This window comes from Lontra canadensis, unplaced genomic scaffold, assembly GCF_010015895.1.
Source record: "Lontra canadensis isolate GAN:19392208 unplaced genomic scaffold, GSC_riverotter_1.0 scaffold7, whole genome shotgun sequence".
NCBI classification, from domain to species: Eukaryota; Metazoa; Chordata; class Mammalia; order Carnivora; family Mustelidae; genus Lontra; species Lontra canadensis.
Genome location: NW_022631001.1, coordinates 15,865,995 through 15,882,523, shown reverse-complemented (window position 1 = coordinate 15,882,523; position 16,529 = coordinate 15,865,995). Strand labels below are relative to the sequence as shown.

Below are 16,529 nucleotides of genomic sequence, written 5' to 3'. Positions count from 1 at the left end.
AATTACTACAGTCTACAGAAAGAGAAGTGAGTTTTGGAGAGCCTAGATAGCTTGGGAAAGATCACTGAAGTAGGAAGTAGCAGAACCCGCACTGAACCCAGATCAGAAAAGACCAGTGCTGGTAACCACCGCTGTTTCTGCTTATATGTGTCCAGAATTCATAGCCCATGTGAGAATGTAAACTCCCTGAGATCGAAGGCTAGGGTTACCTTTGAGTCCCTCTCCCAGGTCTCCTCCACTTTTTTGTTAATTAGCAGATTTTAGGATTTTCTTGATTATTGGATTTTAGTGAGATAAGAAGGCCAGAGAAGTTCTACTGACACAAGACCCTTCTCTCCTACTGCCTAAGTCTCAGCACCCCTAGTGAAGGCTGGACTCACGAGGCCTCAGAAGGGGCTTCTGGGTGGCTCAGTTGGTTAAGCGTCGAACCCTTGGTTTCAGTTCAAGTGATGATCTCATAGGTTGTGGGACTGAGACCCTTGTTGGCTTCTCTCTCTGTGGGGAGTCTGCTTAAAAGAATCTCTCCCTCAGACCTTCCATCCGCCCACATGCTTGCTCTCTCTCTGAAAAATCAATCTTTAAAAAAAAAAAAAAAAAAAAAAGTCCTCCTTTGCAAAATGCTGATCCCTCCCTTTCAGGTAAAGAAAGAACCCTGGGAGCCTGAGAGTCCTTTCCACATTTACAGTGTCAATCTGTTGATCAGATTAGTCCGTTTTAGAACTGAGGTTGGGTACTCAAGGAGAAGTGTGATTTAAAAACGGTAGCTAGGAGATGGGCCTTTATTTTTTTTATTTTTTATTAAGATTTATTTATTTGAGAGAGAGTGAGCACCAGAGGGAGAGGCACAGGGAGAGGGAAATCTCTAGCAGACTCCATGCTAAGCACAGAGCCAGACGTGAGATTGACACCTGAGCTAAAAATAAGAGTTGGGTGTTCAACCGACTGTGTTACCCAGGCACCCCAAGGAGCTGGACCTTTAGCCCAAGAGGCATGAGGCTCAGAGTTCAAGGACTTATTCGAAGCCAGCTTTTAGCAGACTTGCATTTTTACCTGCTACTGTGAACATATTATACAGGAAGGAGGAGATGGGGCAGAGCCGCAAGCAAGGCTGTTAGGACACTGAGACTGCAGAACAAGGTCAGTGTAACTGCCTGAGCCCAGGCAATCATTCAACAAACGTTTATTATTGAGCAACTAACAGCAGTTTTGCATTTGCATGGTTTCAAAATGCCCAGTTTTCCATTAGTATGATTTAATTAAGTAAGACCTGTTCCCTAACAACATAATTCAAATTTTGATTATCGTGGTATATTTACTGTGGGTGAATAAAGTGAAAACTTGCTCCGGTCCACAAATCACTATGTAGTAACAGATGCACACCACCATCGGTGACCACCATGTCACTTCTCTCAAAGTGTATCGGTCATGGGTCACCGCACACCTGTTGTTCCATTCACACACAGACAGCAAAGCATATAGTCATTTTGCTTCCCTGTGTCCTAGTAATAAACACACAGACATTTTCCCAAAGTGGATAACTGAAAGAGGGAACTTGCCAACAAAGATGAGGGCACAGCACAAAGAGAAAGTGGTAATGGAAGTGAAATTCACACGGAACAGTGGAATTACAGAAGATACAGCTAACAGCAGGCAGTCCGCACTGCCCCCTTTGAGAAAGGACAGATATGCAGCCAGAGGAACCTCGTAAGGGCACACTTCAGAACGTAAGGTGGAAAGTGGTTGGGGTGAAAAAGGATGAAGACGTTTCAGAGGGAAAAACTTCACATCAAAGGAACTTTCAGAGATATTTTAGAACATCGAATGTGAAAAGGATGAAAAGTTGAAAGCTGATTCAGAATTAGAAAAACATAGGACACTTTGCCAAGGCAGAGAAAAGATGCTTGCTCCATTATCGTGTTCTATGAGCAGCAAGAAGAAAAAGGCAAGCGCTATTCGAATGACTCTTTTGCAAAGAAATCAAATTTTCAACATTTCTAATACTTCAAATAACACCCTACTGAACAAACATTTGTTTTACTTTTTTCCCCATTTTTTGTAACCAACAAAAAGAGTTGTTAATACTTTGAAAAAAAATTTAAGAGGTCACAATGAGAGTTTTCACGATTGATCGTTATTAAGATGTCATGTTGACGGTCTCACACTACCATGCCGAGCAAAGACTGCCTGTATTAGGTACCAGGCATCAAAAACCACAGTCCTTGGGGCACCTGGGTGGTTCGGTGGGTTAAAGCCTCTGCCTTTGGCTCAGGTCATGATCCCATGGTCCTGGGATCCAGCCCCACGTCGGGCTCTCTGCTCAGCAGGGGACCTGCTTTCTCCTCTGTCTCTGCCTGCCTCTCTGCCTACTCGTGATCTCTGTCAAATAAATAAGTAAAATATTAAAAAAAAAACAAAAAACAAAAAACAAAAAAACCCCACCACAGTCCTTATTTTCTGGGTGGTCTTACAGCAAACAATTCTAAAAAACCTGCAATCAACTGTTCTACCCTTAATGGGGGTGCTAGCCTACCTCAGAGCACCCAAAAGGGATTTAGAAGAATTGTGGAAGGCAGATTTGGTTGGAGGGTGGGGGGGATGGAGAGAATAAAGTAACAAAGATGGTGCTGACTAGGGAAGCCCAACATCTGAAGAGAATGCAAATCTCCCAGCCCAGCAAGTCTACTTCCTCACCCCAGAGGCAGTGGGGAGGAGTGACTCTGGGCTGGTTTTTAAACTGGGTGCTAACAGCCCAGTTGTACTGCCAGATACATATTAACTGCCATCAGAATGCAGACCTACAGGTTAAGTTTCCTTTTCAAAAATAACACCGAAACTGGAAAAGCTAACAAATACGGCTCTCAGCCATCTTGTGTGCATAAAGTTTCTTAAAACTAGTGCAAAGTGTTTGAATGAGAATCTCTCTGTCCTCAAAGTCCAGACGTGCAAAGTGGCATCTGGTGCTGTAAAAATGTGTGTTCGTAAGGAAATCAAGTCATGGTAGCATAGGAAATGAGGCATCCAGCTTCATGCTCTGGCTGTGATTTTTAAGTCCAAAACATAGATTATGTTGGGTTCCCAACAAAAGATAGGTTTCAATTTTTTATTTATGGCCCCTGCCAAGGAAGGTGTGGGTCTATATGATAGGCTTGTGGCTGCACTTAGGAACACAGACATTAGGACGCAGAAGGCCCCTTAGGTTTCATCTTGTCCAACCTCTGCATTTAAAACATCAACAACAACAACAATGAATTTCATCTAGGGATGCCAACTGTCTAGCTCTACAGTCAGATTCCTGCTTTACAACAGCAGCTCACATTTACTGAGTATCTGCTGTGTGCTAGCTTTACATACGAAGCATTAGGTCTTCAAATCCTTATAGATCCAGGAAATAGTTACTATTATTACCATTGATTTTGCAGCTGTGGAAACAGGCTTACGTTACTCAGATAATCTAAACTAACCACGAAGGTTAGAAATCCTGCTTAGAAATCAAGAGGGTGATTTGAGCTGACATTCTTAGCTACTAAGCTAAAGATTGTTAACAAATAACATGTACACCCCCAAATAAGGCAACCATGGTCTTTGTCCCTTAGAAGGTCCTGGAGTGCAGCTTTCCACATGCAACTACGAAACTTTAAACAACCTTGTTAAATTAGTAATATAACTCCATTTTTACAGATGATAAAACTGAAGGCACCAAGTTCAGTGGTTTCCCAAGGCTGTATAGTTTGTAATTGGTGAAAGGAGAGTTCAACCCCAAAGTCTATTGGTTCTTTCAGACACGTACCAGCCTACCTCCCTGCGTTCCAACTGCACTTTGCCTCAGCAGGCTCTGGCTATTTCAACAGAATGTGTATACATTAATTATCTGATCTGAAATCAGTGTGGATCCAGGCATTTCTGGAACCCATTTAGATCAGCAGCAAGAAATTCACTTTCCTCAATTTCTGTCCGTGAGACACAGTAGCAAGAGTCTGGCAGTTCACATGAGACAGACTTACTAGGAGGTGACCAGTGATTAATTAAGCTCATGAAGTGTGGGTTTGCGGCTGCACTGACGGGGAGGAAGGGAAGATAAACTGCATGCAGTTCCTTTAGACCACGGAGAGCAGCAGATAGGAAAACAGCAGCCTTAAGACGTCTGCAAGCAGTGGGTGCTGAGAAGTGGCAGGCACTGCTGATCTAGGAAGGGAAAGGGAGGGGAACCTGCCCTCCTCTTTTCCTTTTAATGGCCCCGACTCCCCACGGGCCTGTCAAGAGAAATGGGTCTGATAAAAGTAGCATGATTCTCACCGCAGCTCCTTAGCCAGTTTCCAGAAGTTTCCAGCATAGCAGGGAGCTGCTTCCCAAATTCAGCTCTGCTCCCCTCCTCCGGGCCAGGCTGAGTAGTACCGGGGTCTAACTCCGCCCTCCCAGCACACACTCCTGCGGATCTTGAGTTGTGGCCAAAGCCTCTTCAGAGTGAGGCAGGTGGGGCCACCTTCTCAGCCTACTGGCAGAGCTTGTTTGAGATGCTTTGCAACACAAAAGGGCCAATTTAAGAGATGGGATTACTTTCTCCTGGCCGTCCTTTTAAAGCAGTAACGAGGCACTTTCCAGATGTTTCCCTCAGCTTTTTCTTTCTCTTCTCAGCTGAGAAGACCTTAGCCCTGGAAAAGGGGAGGAGGCGGTTGCCTGCCGGGGGAGCCTGCTGAAGGGAGGCTGGAAGACTTCTCACCACCAATCCCGTCCCCACCTCTAGTGAGCTGCTGGTGTTTGAAATGCCACCACGGAAGTGTTGGTCTGGTATCTTCTTTTAAAATGTAGAAGAGAGTAAACAAAGTTCTTTGTTTAGGTCCAGTCTTAGGTCAGCAGGCAGGAGTCTGCCGGCTCCCCTGGGTCAGGAAATGCCTGCTTCAGTGAGCCTTTAGGTGAAAAGAGTAGAAAGAGAGGGTTTAAGGAAGCAAATTCACCCTCTACCTCTTTGTGTGGCAACACCAAATCAAGAAACGAGGTCCCTCCAATCTGAGAACTCAACCCCTTTTCGCATTCCGTTTTAACTGAAAAAAGTCCTAATACTAACTAAGCTCAAGACCTTGCTGTTGAAAGTTTTTCCTGGTATTTCAGGAGGAATAGCTGAACTTTGGAAATCGGGATAATTTTTATTCTAACCTAGAAGTGTTTTTCAAATGTGCTTAATGACTTAATTTTTATATATGTTGCAATTTCCTTTTTGTTTGGGTATTTTATAGGTACAGGATATAAATGTGAAACCACAGTGCAGATATTGCTGTTCATGTATTGATTGATTGATCGTTGCTAAGTGGAGCCCAGATGCTTAAATTTCCTCTCTGAACTACTGATCATTATTGCAGTTCAGTTTAGTATGGCGCCGTTCCCCTACCCTGTCTGTTTCTCCCTCAGTCAGCCGTGTGGTGGCCATGGAAACCACCTACTATTTTTCCCTGTCATTTCCTATGGCAAACTTAAAGTGCCCAAGCTAGAAAATCCAATGATGATTTTAAAAACTCAAATAAGAATCAATCAAGCTCACCTAAGATGGGGAGGCATTTCAGTGTAAATGTTTAATTTAAAAAACCTGCTGTACGTGTATTCATCAGAAACAAATTATCACTAGGAAAACGGAACTGAGGGGTTGAATCTGCTCAATTGCTTGAAGATTTAAAAGATGTTCAAAGTGGTTTTCGGGGATAAAATGGAATTATCACTAACACTTTCAAGAAGTCTTGACAGAACAGCTACCCCGACAGGCTTGAAAGCTGTGAGAGTCTCAGAGGTTTTAGGCTGGGTCATGAAACTAAACAGGGTCCACTTAAATCACACCTATGGGTGTGGGAGGGCCTTTTTCAGTGTGGATTTCTCCCCCTCCACATACAAAAACATTTGGAAGAAAAGTAAAAAATAAATGAATGTTCGTTAAGAGTAGTATTCTCCTGGGGTGCCTGGGTGGATCAGTGGATTAAAACCTCTGCCTTCAGCTCAGGTCATGATCCCAGAATCCTGGGATCGAGGCCTGCATCAGGCTCTTTGCTCAAAGGGGAGCCTGCTTCCTCCTCTCTCTCTGCCTACTTGTGATCTCTGTCAAACAAATAAAATCTAAAAAAATAATAATAAATTTAAAAAAAAGAGCAGTATTCTCCTGATTTACTTTACAATTAGCTGTTGAATCTGCTAATCACAGTTCTGTAGGACAAGGGAGCAAGCTGAAATCAGGAGTCCCTGAGGCAGGAGCTGAGAGTCTAAGCAGGAAGACAGATAATCAATGAAACCTCCCAGAAGGATGAGAGCTGAACAATCACAGATCATGTCTCTATTAAGTACAAGTATTTGACCACCATTTTGAAGTCAGTCAGTCACAAGTGGGAGCTGATCCCTAGAGCAAGTGATTATTGAGGATCCTGGCAGACAGCACATCGGTCTTAAAAGAGTGCGTTGAGCAGTTTTCATCAAGAATCCTCTTTCTATGTCTCCAAGCATCTTGAAACTACTGCCCCTTTGGCTTCTTGAAAAAGACAGTAATGACACCTGAGATGAAAACTCTCTTCATGCCCACAAATGCCAGTCTTATCTCAGACCAGCGTTTTCTCTCTTCCCAATTACCCACATGGACAGAAGATAATAGCAAAACAGGTCTCCAACCATGGTGAAGTGATTCTCTTTCTAGTAGAGAAATTTGGGTTTGTAAGAACCAAGACCCTCCATTTCCTCTGCTCAGTGAAATTGAGATTCCATGTTCAAATTGGCAGTCTTATTTTCACAGCTTCTACATAGACAATCTCACCTAACCTGACCAATAAATCTACTCATTCCCAGGTTGAGATTGCTGGAGGACAGGTTTTGAGTGTAATGCTGATTAGTAAGCCACCCAGGACCCTATACACAGAGGGAGGGACCCAAGGACTAACTTGAGTGTCATTCACAGGCATCACCAGCTGGTCCTTCCCCCCAGCTTCCACTCCCACAACCCTAGGCTAATGTGGAGTGCAGTAATGAGGTTTATAGGCACACTAATACAACAGGATGCTTTTTTACTGTAGCAATGCAAACACTGACATGTGGAAGGCCTGGAATGCTCATCGCCATTTGCTTCTTTTTGCCCCTCTGCTGGCTGCCTCTTCCTCCACAGAACTCCCAAGATTTCTCTATGGCTTTTCCAAAGCTCCCAGATTCCTCTGCTACTCAAAAGTCTTTCTGATTCTAGTATCTTCCATGCGAAATAGAAAAAAGGGTGAGGGGACTGGGGTGAAAGACTATCAAATTTGGAATTTGTTTTAAAACTTAAAACTGAGACTTGGTTTTATTCCCAACTTGGGCAGATGCAGGTGGATGATTTTAGCCGAATCACTCACTTTAGTTTTTCAGCTGTCAAACTGCATATTTAATGAGATCAAATAAGAGGAAGTGCTCTGGAAAGTGAAAAATGGCAGATGCCACAGAACTATTATATGATAGTTGAAGTCATACCATAGTTTCGAGAAGGTTTCAGACAAAAATCATGGATTTAGCAGGCATAAAGTCTTTGCTTAATGGCATCACGGTTTTCCTAATAATCTAAGCTAAAAACTTCATCCTCAAACCTTGATTCCACATCTAACAAGACACCCACAAACGCCATCAATTGATGGGAGAAATCCCATCAATTCTACCTCTAAAAGCATCTCTGTAGTTTGTAAATCCTTCTTTGTTGCCGCCATTGGCATGAATGAAGCTCTCTCCAACTGGGTCTCTCCCCTCTAATCTCACCTTCCCTCCAAGCATTAGATAAACTAGCTGTCAGAGAACTCTTCATAAAATGGCCACCTGATGTTGTCTCTTCTCTTAAAATCTTTTGCAAACTCCTCATCAACAACAGCATGGAGCCTGTATTTTTAGTGAAGCATGTTACTGCTTCACAAGCTTGTTCTTCTGTTAGCCTCTCTTTTCATTGTCTTCTTCCATGAAAATTCGTGACTTTTCACAGAAAGCTCTTTCTTCCCTTCCATCCACTCACTTCATACATTCTTCTAGGCACATTCAAACACTGCTGCCTCTGGGAATCTTCCTGAACTTCACAGATGGAGTTAATGACAAACCGGCTCTTTCTGCCTATGTCTTATTGCAGAATTTCTCATATCACCCTCTAAAATTTTAGATCCTTCTTCACCTGAAGTTACCACTGGTATGACCCAAGGTAGCATTTCTGATGGCCTGGCTTTACTAAAATACGAAGGACAGCACAAATCCCTGGGCACATCTGACAGCTCTGAGGCAAGGAGCCAAACCTACCTTATTTTCGGTAATGGTCTATGTCATAATGGCAACACCCTTGGTTTAAGCCTGAATCACGAACTCCTCCTCTATGAAAGAGATTTAGTTCCTGGAAACCCATTCTTCCACTTGAATGAACTTAAACCTGAAGGGAATGGGGACCTCAGAGCCTGTGTATCAGTGATGGCAAAGTAGTACTCTACAGTTACTTGCCCAGGAATAAATTCAGGTCAGTAGAATGTTGTTGCCTTCATTTCCATTCTTTCTATAACGCAGGAGTGATCGTTGTGACTTGCAGGTGGGTAGCTTCTAAGGTACTCTACTATGAACATCTCTGAATAAAGTATTTTAGACAGGGCTAGGTTAGGAACAGTTCCATCCACGAGAGAGGTATGTACATCATTCTTACAGATCAAGTTAGAAGGCTCAAATTTTTTGCCCTAGTCTTATTCACTCAGTGCCATAAAGGATAGTATTAAAAGTTATTCTGCAACTGATTCTAAATACAAAGTCTGATGCTACATAGTTTCCACTCAGATCCAAAGCCAAAAAGGGGAAAGGGGACCTTAAGTGGCAGAAGTTTCCAGTGGCACTTAAGTGACAATGAATGAATCAACAAAAGAGGTGGGTGGAGTTTTCCAAACACATGTCAAACAATAACAACCTCTGAGCTGGGATAGCCCAAGCTTTCCTAAAAAAGAAACATCCCAAAATTCCCCAGGTTAATCATACCTGGTCATAAAGGAATTATGCTTCCTCAGCCCCTGAGGCCTAGCACTGACACCCTGGGACCTGGGGACAGATTATGTTTAGCAGGACTGACTATAAATCATATCACTTTGCCTTAAGTTCTCCAAATCAGCCTAACCAGTCTTCACTATCCTCTGTGAGCTCAAAAAATACCAGATTGCCACTCTCAGTGCTGCTGATAAGGAACTCAGCGGTAGGCAATTAGATGGAACTTCCAGGCTTTTAGACTTCATTCTGGATAAAGTAAAATCAGCAGACTTTATACACCTTAGTGATCAGATGCTTTACAGTGAAGCTGTATTGCCCATTTCTACACAGATTCATTAACCGCTAAATGAACACCTGACCATTCAAATATATCTTCATTTAAGAAGAGAGAGCATGATACTTTATATACCATAATGTCAAATCAGAAACCATGCAACTTGTATGAGACAATTAAATAGCTTTATAGAACAAAAAATAAAACAAAACTTTTTTCTTTAAATCATAGACACAATGCAAATTTATTATGGAAAAAGAAGTTTTTTTAAAGAAACAAATATTTGAACAAAATAGATACCACCATCTGAGGCCAATCATTGTATTTTAGTGATTTCCTTCCATGAATTTTTTTTTAAGAAAGCTGAGGTCATACCGTACACAAAAAAATTTGCACTTTACTATTGCATTTTCTATAACCGCACACATTTTCCTATGTTCTAAAAGCTCTTTGTCTAGAGCATTTTAATGATTCCTTAAAACTTTAGTGAAGACATGTATTATAAATTATTTAACCATTTTCTCTTTGTTGAAAGTTTATGACATAATATTTCAACATTTAAGACTGGATACTTAAGCTATTACATTTATGATATTGCCAAATAATTCAGATGACTAAACAGACATTAGGAAGGGTCAGAAACACTTACATAATAGTCATTATGTATAAACTAGTAGTTACAAGTGTATTCGTTGGAGTTAGCATACTGTGACTTCACAGTATAGTTCTGCCTCATCTAGGTGCTGTCTCCATTTTCTTACCCAATAAATGAGAAAAAAGAATGTACCACCTGATAGAGTTGTCATTCAATTAGTGTCTTAAAAGCACTTAGCCTAGCATCTGCCACACAACAGTCAATAAATTTTAGCTGTTTAAAACCAATTACTGATGTTATTAGTACTTTGTTATTATTTGATACTTACTATTAGTAATTATTATTACTAGTAACTTGTTATTATTATTTACAATTTGACTTTGCTGTGGCAATGTTGTCAGAAGAGACCAAATAGCACTTACTGAGTAATTTAGATCTAAGTGATTATTATTTTTTTTAAAGATTTTATTTATTTGACAGAGAGATCACAAGTAGGCACAGAGAGAGAGAGTAGAGAGAGAGAGAGAGAGAGAGGGGAGGAAGCAGGCTTCCTGCCGAGCAGAGAGCCCGATGCAGGACTCAATGCCAGAACTCTGAGAGCATGACCTGAGCCGAAGGCAGAGGCTTAACCCACTGAGCCACCCAGGCGCCCAATCTAAGTGATTCTTTAAAGATGCATTCATTTAAGGAAAAAGTCATTTTGTATTTTGGGATGTGATTCCAGAAAGCAGGGACAGAAAGCTCTTTTTTGGAAAAGAATCCAGTAATGGTGGGTGAAATCACCATTTAAGCAAAACATACAATCTCAAGGTTGGTAGGGAGCTCAAGGGTAATTCTGTGTAACATCTCCCTCACTCCAACCAAACGCCTGCTGAACTTGGACTATTCTTGACTGTCTCTCACACTGGGCAAATTCTTACTACCATGGTAGGTTTTATACTTCGAAAATCCATTTAATATCGAATCAACATATGTTTCCTATAACTTGAACATGTAATACTAAACTCATGGTAACCCCATACAAGCTTTAACACTGAAATTTGAATACAGTACTATGAAGGGGATCACGAACAAGTTCTAGTGGATTTCTTTTAAAGTTTAAAAGAGATTGGTGACAGCCCAAAGGCAATAAAACCAAGACTGCATTACTCAGACTTTGTGAGAAATTGAAAAGATTTATGTATTCATGATCCTGTGTGCTTGCAAATGGAATAATCTAAAATAAAAGTAAGCTTAATGATTTTTTTCCTCAGGAAAAAAGTGTCTAAAGCTAGAATTCTAAAAAGTCTCTTTTAAAGTTGAGATGGAAGCTCTTTCATGGTTTCCTGTTTTATCTGGGGAGCAGAATATGGGAGAGGCAGCCGTGGGACAAGTTTTGTCTGCATTTGCAAGCTTGCAGCTCGCCTTCTGAGGGCGTCTCCTTCTCCATAACTGAACCACTTTCTGCATGAAACCGAATACGTAGAAACATTAAGAAACTGACATCAAATACCTTGATAAACAGGGGCTATCAGTGTCACTAAAGCCATCAATAGAACTTAACAAAATTCATCATCTCTCATACTGTGGATCATAAATAAAGATTTGCATTAGTTATCAGGCATACTTGACTGTCCCATTACTGGAAAAGTGTAGTTTCTTTGCATGAAGATAATCTGACTGTATTTGCTATTATAAGTCTATTGGTCGTCTCTAGCACAGAAGCTGGCAAGTAGCTGGTCCTCAATAAATGTTCAGTAGGCTTGATGTGGGAAACAAAGGCAGAAGAGATATTATTAAATTTCCTTACTACCTACAGACCATTGATGAGTCCTTGAAATGGGCAGGATGATACTCCTCTAGGGATTCAACTGCCTTGATGTTGACACTTTGCTAAGGGCAAAAGGCAATCCTAGACTAACCTCCCTCTCCTGCCCCCTTAGGATTCTGTAAGACTACTTCAACATATAAAAAGTCTTTTGAAAACTTCCTTTATCTCTACCCCTGCCCCCCCAGATACATGTTGGCAATCATCCCCCAAGCATATGGTCCACCATATACATCTGAAGGGTCTCACGATTAAGGTTTTATTACACGGTAATAAATGACCTTTTCCCAACAACAGCTAGCCTCTCAAGGTCCTAGAAACCTTGCTTCCAAAATTCCTTACAGACTTATGCTATCTCTTTAAAGTCTTCCCAATTTGAAGGTATAAAATGGTCCACTCCCCATGACCCCAGTGCAGCTCCTTCTGCCCACGGTTCCTGTTCCTATGCTTTAATAAAACCACCTTTTTGCATCAAAGATGTCTCAAGAATTCTTTCTTGGCTGTCGGCTTCGAACCATAACACCCTTCCCACATCAGGCTGACTATCCATCCTGAAAGGTGAGAGATAAATGCCCAGTCCCTCCAATACCTGGTTACCCTGGTAGCCACTGAAATATTGGAGGACTGCCACTTACTTTCTTGGCCTCTTTCTCCCCTCCACTGCCATCACTTCTTTCCTCCAGGCTCACCATCCCCAATTCCTGTCATCTTTTCTTATAACCCACAATTTCGAACATATTCATCCAAGGAATGTGCTTTAGTTTGTGTGTGAAGAGGAAAAGATCTAACTTTAGATCTCTAAGACAGAAGAAGCTCCCATGCTATTTTTGGAGGTCACAGTGAACATGTATCTGGGCAACATTCTTTGAGAGTAGTGTTTTTCAAATTGTAAATCACAACCCATAAGAGGGTTGTGAAACCAACTGATTATATATCATGACCAATATTTTTCTTTAAAAAAAAAAGAGTAGAGGGGCACCTGGGTGGCTCAGTGGGTTAAAACCTCTGCCTTCGGCTCAGGTCATGATCCCAGGGTCCTGGGATCGAGCCCCCGCATCAGGCTCTCTGCTTATCAGGGAGCCTGCTTCCTCCTCTCTCTCTCTCTCTGTCTCTGCCTGCCTCTCTGTCTACTTGTGATCTCTGTCTGCCAAATAAATAAAAAAAAATAAAAAAAAAGAGTAGAAAATATCAGAAGGCTTTGCACAAAGTTCAAGAATATTAGTTCATGAAGTTTTATTTTTTTTGAAAAATTTAAAAAAGATTTTATTTATTTATTTGACACAGAGAGATCACAAGTAGGCAGAGAGGCAGGCACGGGGTGGGGGGCATGGGGGGGTGGGGGGTGGGGAAGAAGGCACCCTGCTGATCAGAGAGCCTGATGTGGGGCTCAATCCCAGGATGCTGGGATCATGACCTGAGCCAAAGGCAGAGGCTTTAACCCACTGAGTCACCTAGGTGCCCAGTGCATGAAGTTTTAATTTTTAAATTAAATTACATATAAATATACATATTTGTCTGCCCACACACATTCAGGGCATCATACAAGGTGTGCAGAATTTAACCTAGGAATTAGCTTCTACTCAGCTGCTTGTCCTGGCGTCTTGGTGCAGGGCTCAAACCACACCAATATAGTAAGAGATTTTGTGCACGTGTGCCCTGAATTTTAAAGTAAATATGTTTCTTGTGAGCTGTGGTTTCACGAGAGGAATGGAAGGTGAGGGCATCACAATCATGCCACGTACTCTCTTTGGCTCTTTTAGGTAAATCACTTGTAATTTCATTATTTGTTTTTTTTTTTTTAAGATTTTATTTATTTATTTGACAGACAGAGATCACAAGTAGGCAGAGAGGCAGGCAGGGAGGGGGGAAAGCAGGCTCCCCGGTGAGCAGAGAGCCAGATGCGGGGCTCGATCCCAGGACCCTGGGATCACGACCTGAGCCGAAGGCAGAGGCCCAACCCACTGAGCCACCCAGGCGCCCCTCTTATTTGTTTTTAATTCATTTTATATTTGTTTTCAAACGGGACCAAGAGCAGCTGACTAGCAACTACTAAGTGAATTAGGGATTGTTAATTTGGTACTTAAATAAGCATGTTGCTAGAGACTTTATTAAGGACTTTAATTTGGTATTGCTCTAGAAAGGCTGGCTGCCATATGGTCTTTGGCTATGTCACACAGCTTCTATGGCACAGGCAGAGAGGTAGAAATCCTAAAATTTGGGAGCAAGCTACTACATCATCGTTTTCTTCAATTGGTCATCATTGTCACTTACTACCATTGTTGCTTTTAATTATAAATTTAGCTTAGGTTTACCATCACCCCTTCTATTTGTTATTAATAATTTTATTAACTCTTAATGATACATAATTTACATTAATTAGCTATATTTTGACCTAATCTTTTCCCATAATTAGGTTTCAAGACACATGTTCTCTTAAAGATAAATCATTTCTAAGTATAAATATATCTCTCTTGTGAAAGCATATGCGAACATAACCCTCCCCATACCCATGATTTGTTTTTACAGTTACATTCTTTGTTACCAGCTTGTTTGCCACTAGAACTTGAGAATGATTGGGGGAAATGAGACATAGGGTGTTTTTCCCTTTCTGAGTAGACAAAGTCCCCCAAATTTGAGATCCACTCATTTCACAGACAGAAAGACTGAGGTCCAGGAGATGAAACTGTTGACTAATCAAGATTAGCAAAGATACTTGGACAGTTCAAGTTCAAGTCTCAGCTCTTACACTGTCTGGCCATGTACCCTACGCCAGATTACTTAGATGTTCCGTCAGTGTCCTCAAAGGAGAATATAATACTATATAAATATTTGTTTTTATTCTTATTCTTCTTAAAACTCATCATACTCACTAATTAGCCAAATGGACCAACCAAATGAGGGCAACTTTATACAACTATTCTGATAGGTGTTTTCAGGTACAGAGGTCTCTTGCAAAGACAGACATTTTGGAACACCTTTCTTTGGGATGATTGGACATTTATTTATTTTGAAGATTGGATATTTATCTGTTTGACTGGCATTTGACTTTTTAGTTACCAATGGTATTCACAAAGGTCCTATTTCTTTCTGCATATGGCACGGGTTAATAAATAAAAGAGAGGCTGAAACATCCCAGTAACAAAAATCAATTATGCGTATGATTTGCTCCTGTTTCATTTCATCTAGTTTTGAAAATGTAGTTACTTTCTAAAGTGCCTGTTAAACTAAAGTATTGCAAAGAAGAAGAAAAAGAAGGAGCGGGGGAGAGGAGGGGATGAGGAGGAAGTGCCAGGAGGAGGAGGAGGAGGAGGAGAAGATGAAGGAGAGAGAGAAGAGAGGAGAAGAAAAAAGGGAGAAGGACAAGAAGAAGGAGGAGGGAAAAAAGCAACCAAACTTGAAGAACAGCTATGTTTAGTTCATGATGCTGAGAAGACAACAATGTAAGGGTAAATCAGAGTATAGCAAAGTGATTCCAATGCACCCTGATGCTGGCTAATTACTTCTCTATAGATGGTGTTCAATTTACTGAGCATCTGTGCATGACAGAATTTGGGACACTGTGGGTGGTACAATTTCAAGATACCTACATAACTCAAAAAACAGAAGTCCATCTCAAGCATCATTTTATTAGGTGAAATAAAATATAAGTACAAAATCTCACTTTATAATTAAGTGATGAATCACATTTTTGAGCCCCCAAACCCACACCTCCTTAGATGAATGTAAATAAACAAATCAGGCCATAGAAAGTGTGCCTTTTCAAGAATGAGATTTATTTTTTATTTAAAAGGTTTTATTTATTTATTTGACAGAGAGAGACAGCGAGAGGGGGAACACAAGGAAGGGGAGTGTGAGAAGGAGAAGCAGGCTTCCTGCTGAGCAGGGAGCCCAATGCAGGGCTCATTCCCAGGACCCTGGGATCATGACCTGAGCCAAAGACAGACACTTAATGGCTAAGCCACCCAGGCATCCCAAGAATAAGATTTAGAACAAGAAAGCTTAGAAGAGAGATGCCACAGTGATTCTGGTTAAGATTCTTTACCTCTCGGATTTTAGGTGTGAGATGGAATACACTTTATATGACTCCTTTAACAGGTAAAATTGTAATGGGAATAGTTTTTACTCTACTCCTACAATTTCCTATTGAAAATACAAATTTTCATGAAGAAAAAGTGGATAGAGTGGAAGAAAATCAATTAATCAGACCAAAAAAGATGAGAGGGTTTGTCAAGAAATGAAATTTCATATTGATTGATCCTATTTTTTTTAAAACCATGCTTTGATTAATGGAAGAAGTTGTCCTCCTCTCCTGGATCTATGCTTTTAAAACTCCCCCTTTCTCTTGGATTTAAAAGACTTATTTTCTACTTAAGATGCATTTCAAGTAACAATATATTCGGTGGCAAGGTACTGCAAAGTACACTGTCTCAGGGAACACTGACTGGAAAAGGAGAAGAAATGGAACTGTATGCTTGCTTGGTCCATAGTCAAATCTAGATAGCTGTTAAGTGAATGATTAACTGAACAATGAATAGATGAATAATTAAATTCAAAATTAGGAATAACAGATTCTTCAAAATAGTACTGCTGCGACTTTGGGGTTTCAAGTTATATTTTGATCCAGTCCTTTGACATTCAATAATTTATTTCGTACTTTCTTCATATAAGGCAGCATTCTAGGTGTTGTATGTATGTGATCTCAAGACTTTCCAGCAATTTAGTTCAGAAAATTACTAGCTGTCTTTCATCTATTCCTGGTTCTCTTAGTCTCTGGAGCTTTCACCTTGGCCATTCCACCTAATCTGCCAATTTTCTCATCTATAAAAATAGGACAGTAATGTCTGCTCTATCTACATCACAGTGTTGTA

The 16,529-nt window shown here is 40.9% G+C and overlaps 1 protein-coding gene across 25 annotated transcripts in view; it reads right to left on the bottom strand.

Annotated features, from left to right (window-relative positions):
• DLG2 (discs large MAGUK scaffold protein 2) overlaps positions 1–16,529 on the bottom strand; it is a 1,980,468-nt gene that overhangs the window by 239,333 nt on the left and 1,724,606 nt on the right. Inside the window, exon 1 of one of the 25 annotated variants that reach the window (XM_032852948.1) lies at positions 4,294–4,380. The exons of the other annotated variants lie outside the window; for them this stretch is intronic. Within the exon in view, the coding sequence (XP_032708839.1) occupies positions 4,294–4,330 (37 nt within the window). The 5' untranslated portion in view covers positions 4,331–4,380. Of the gene's footprint in view, positions 1–4,293; positions 4,381–16,529 lie in introns of those variants that run through there. 25 annotated transcript variants of the gene reach the window in all.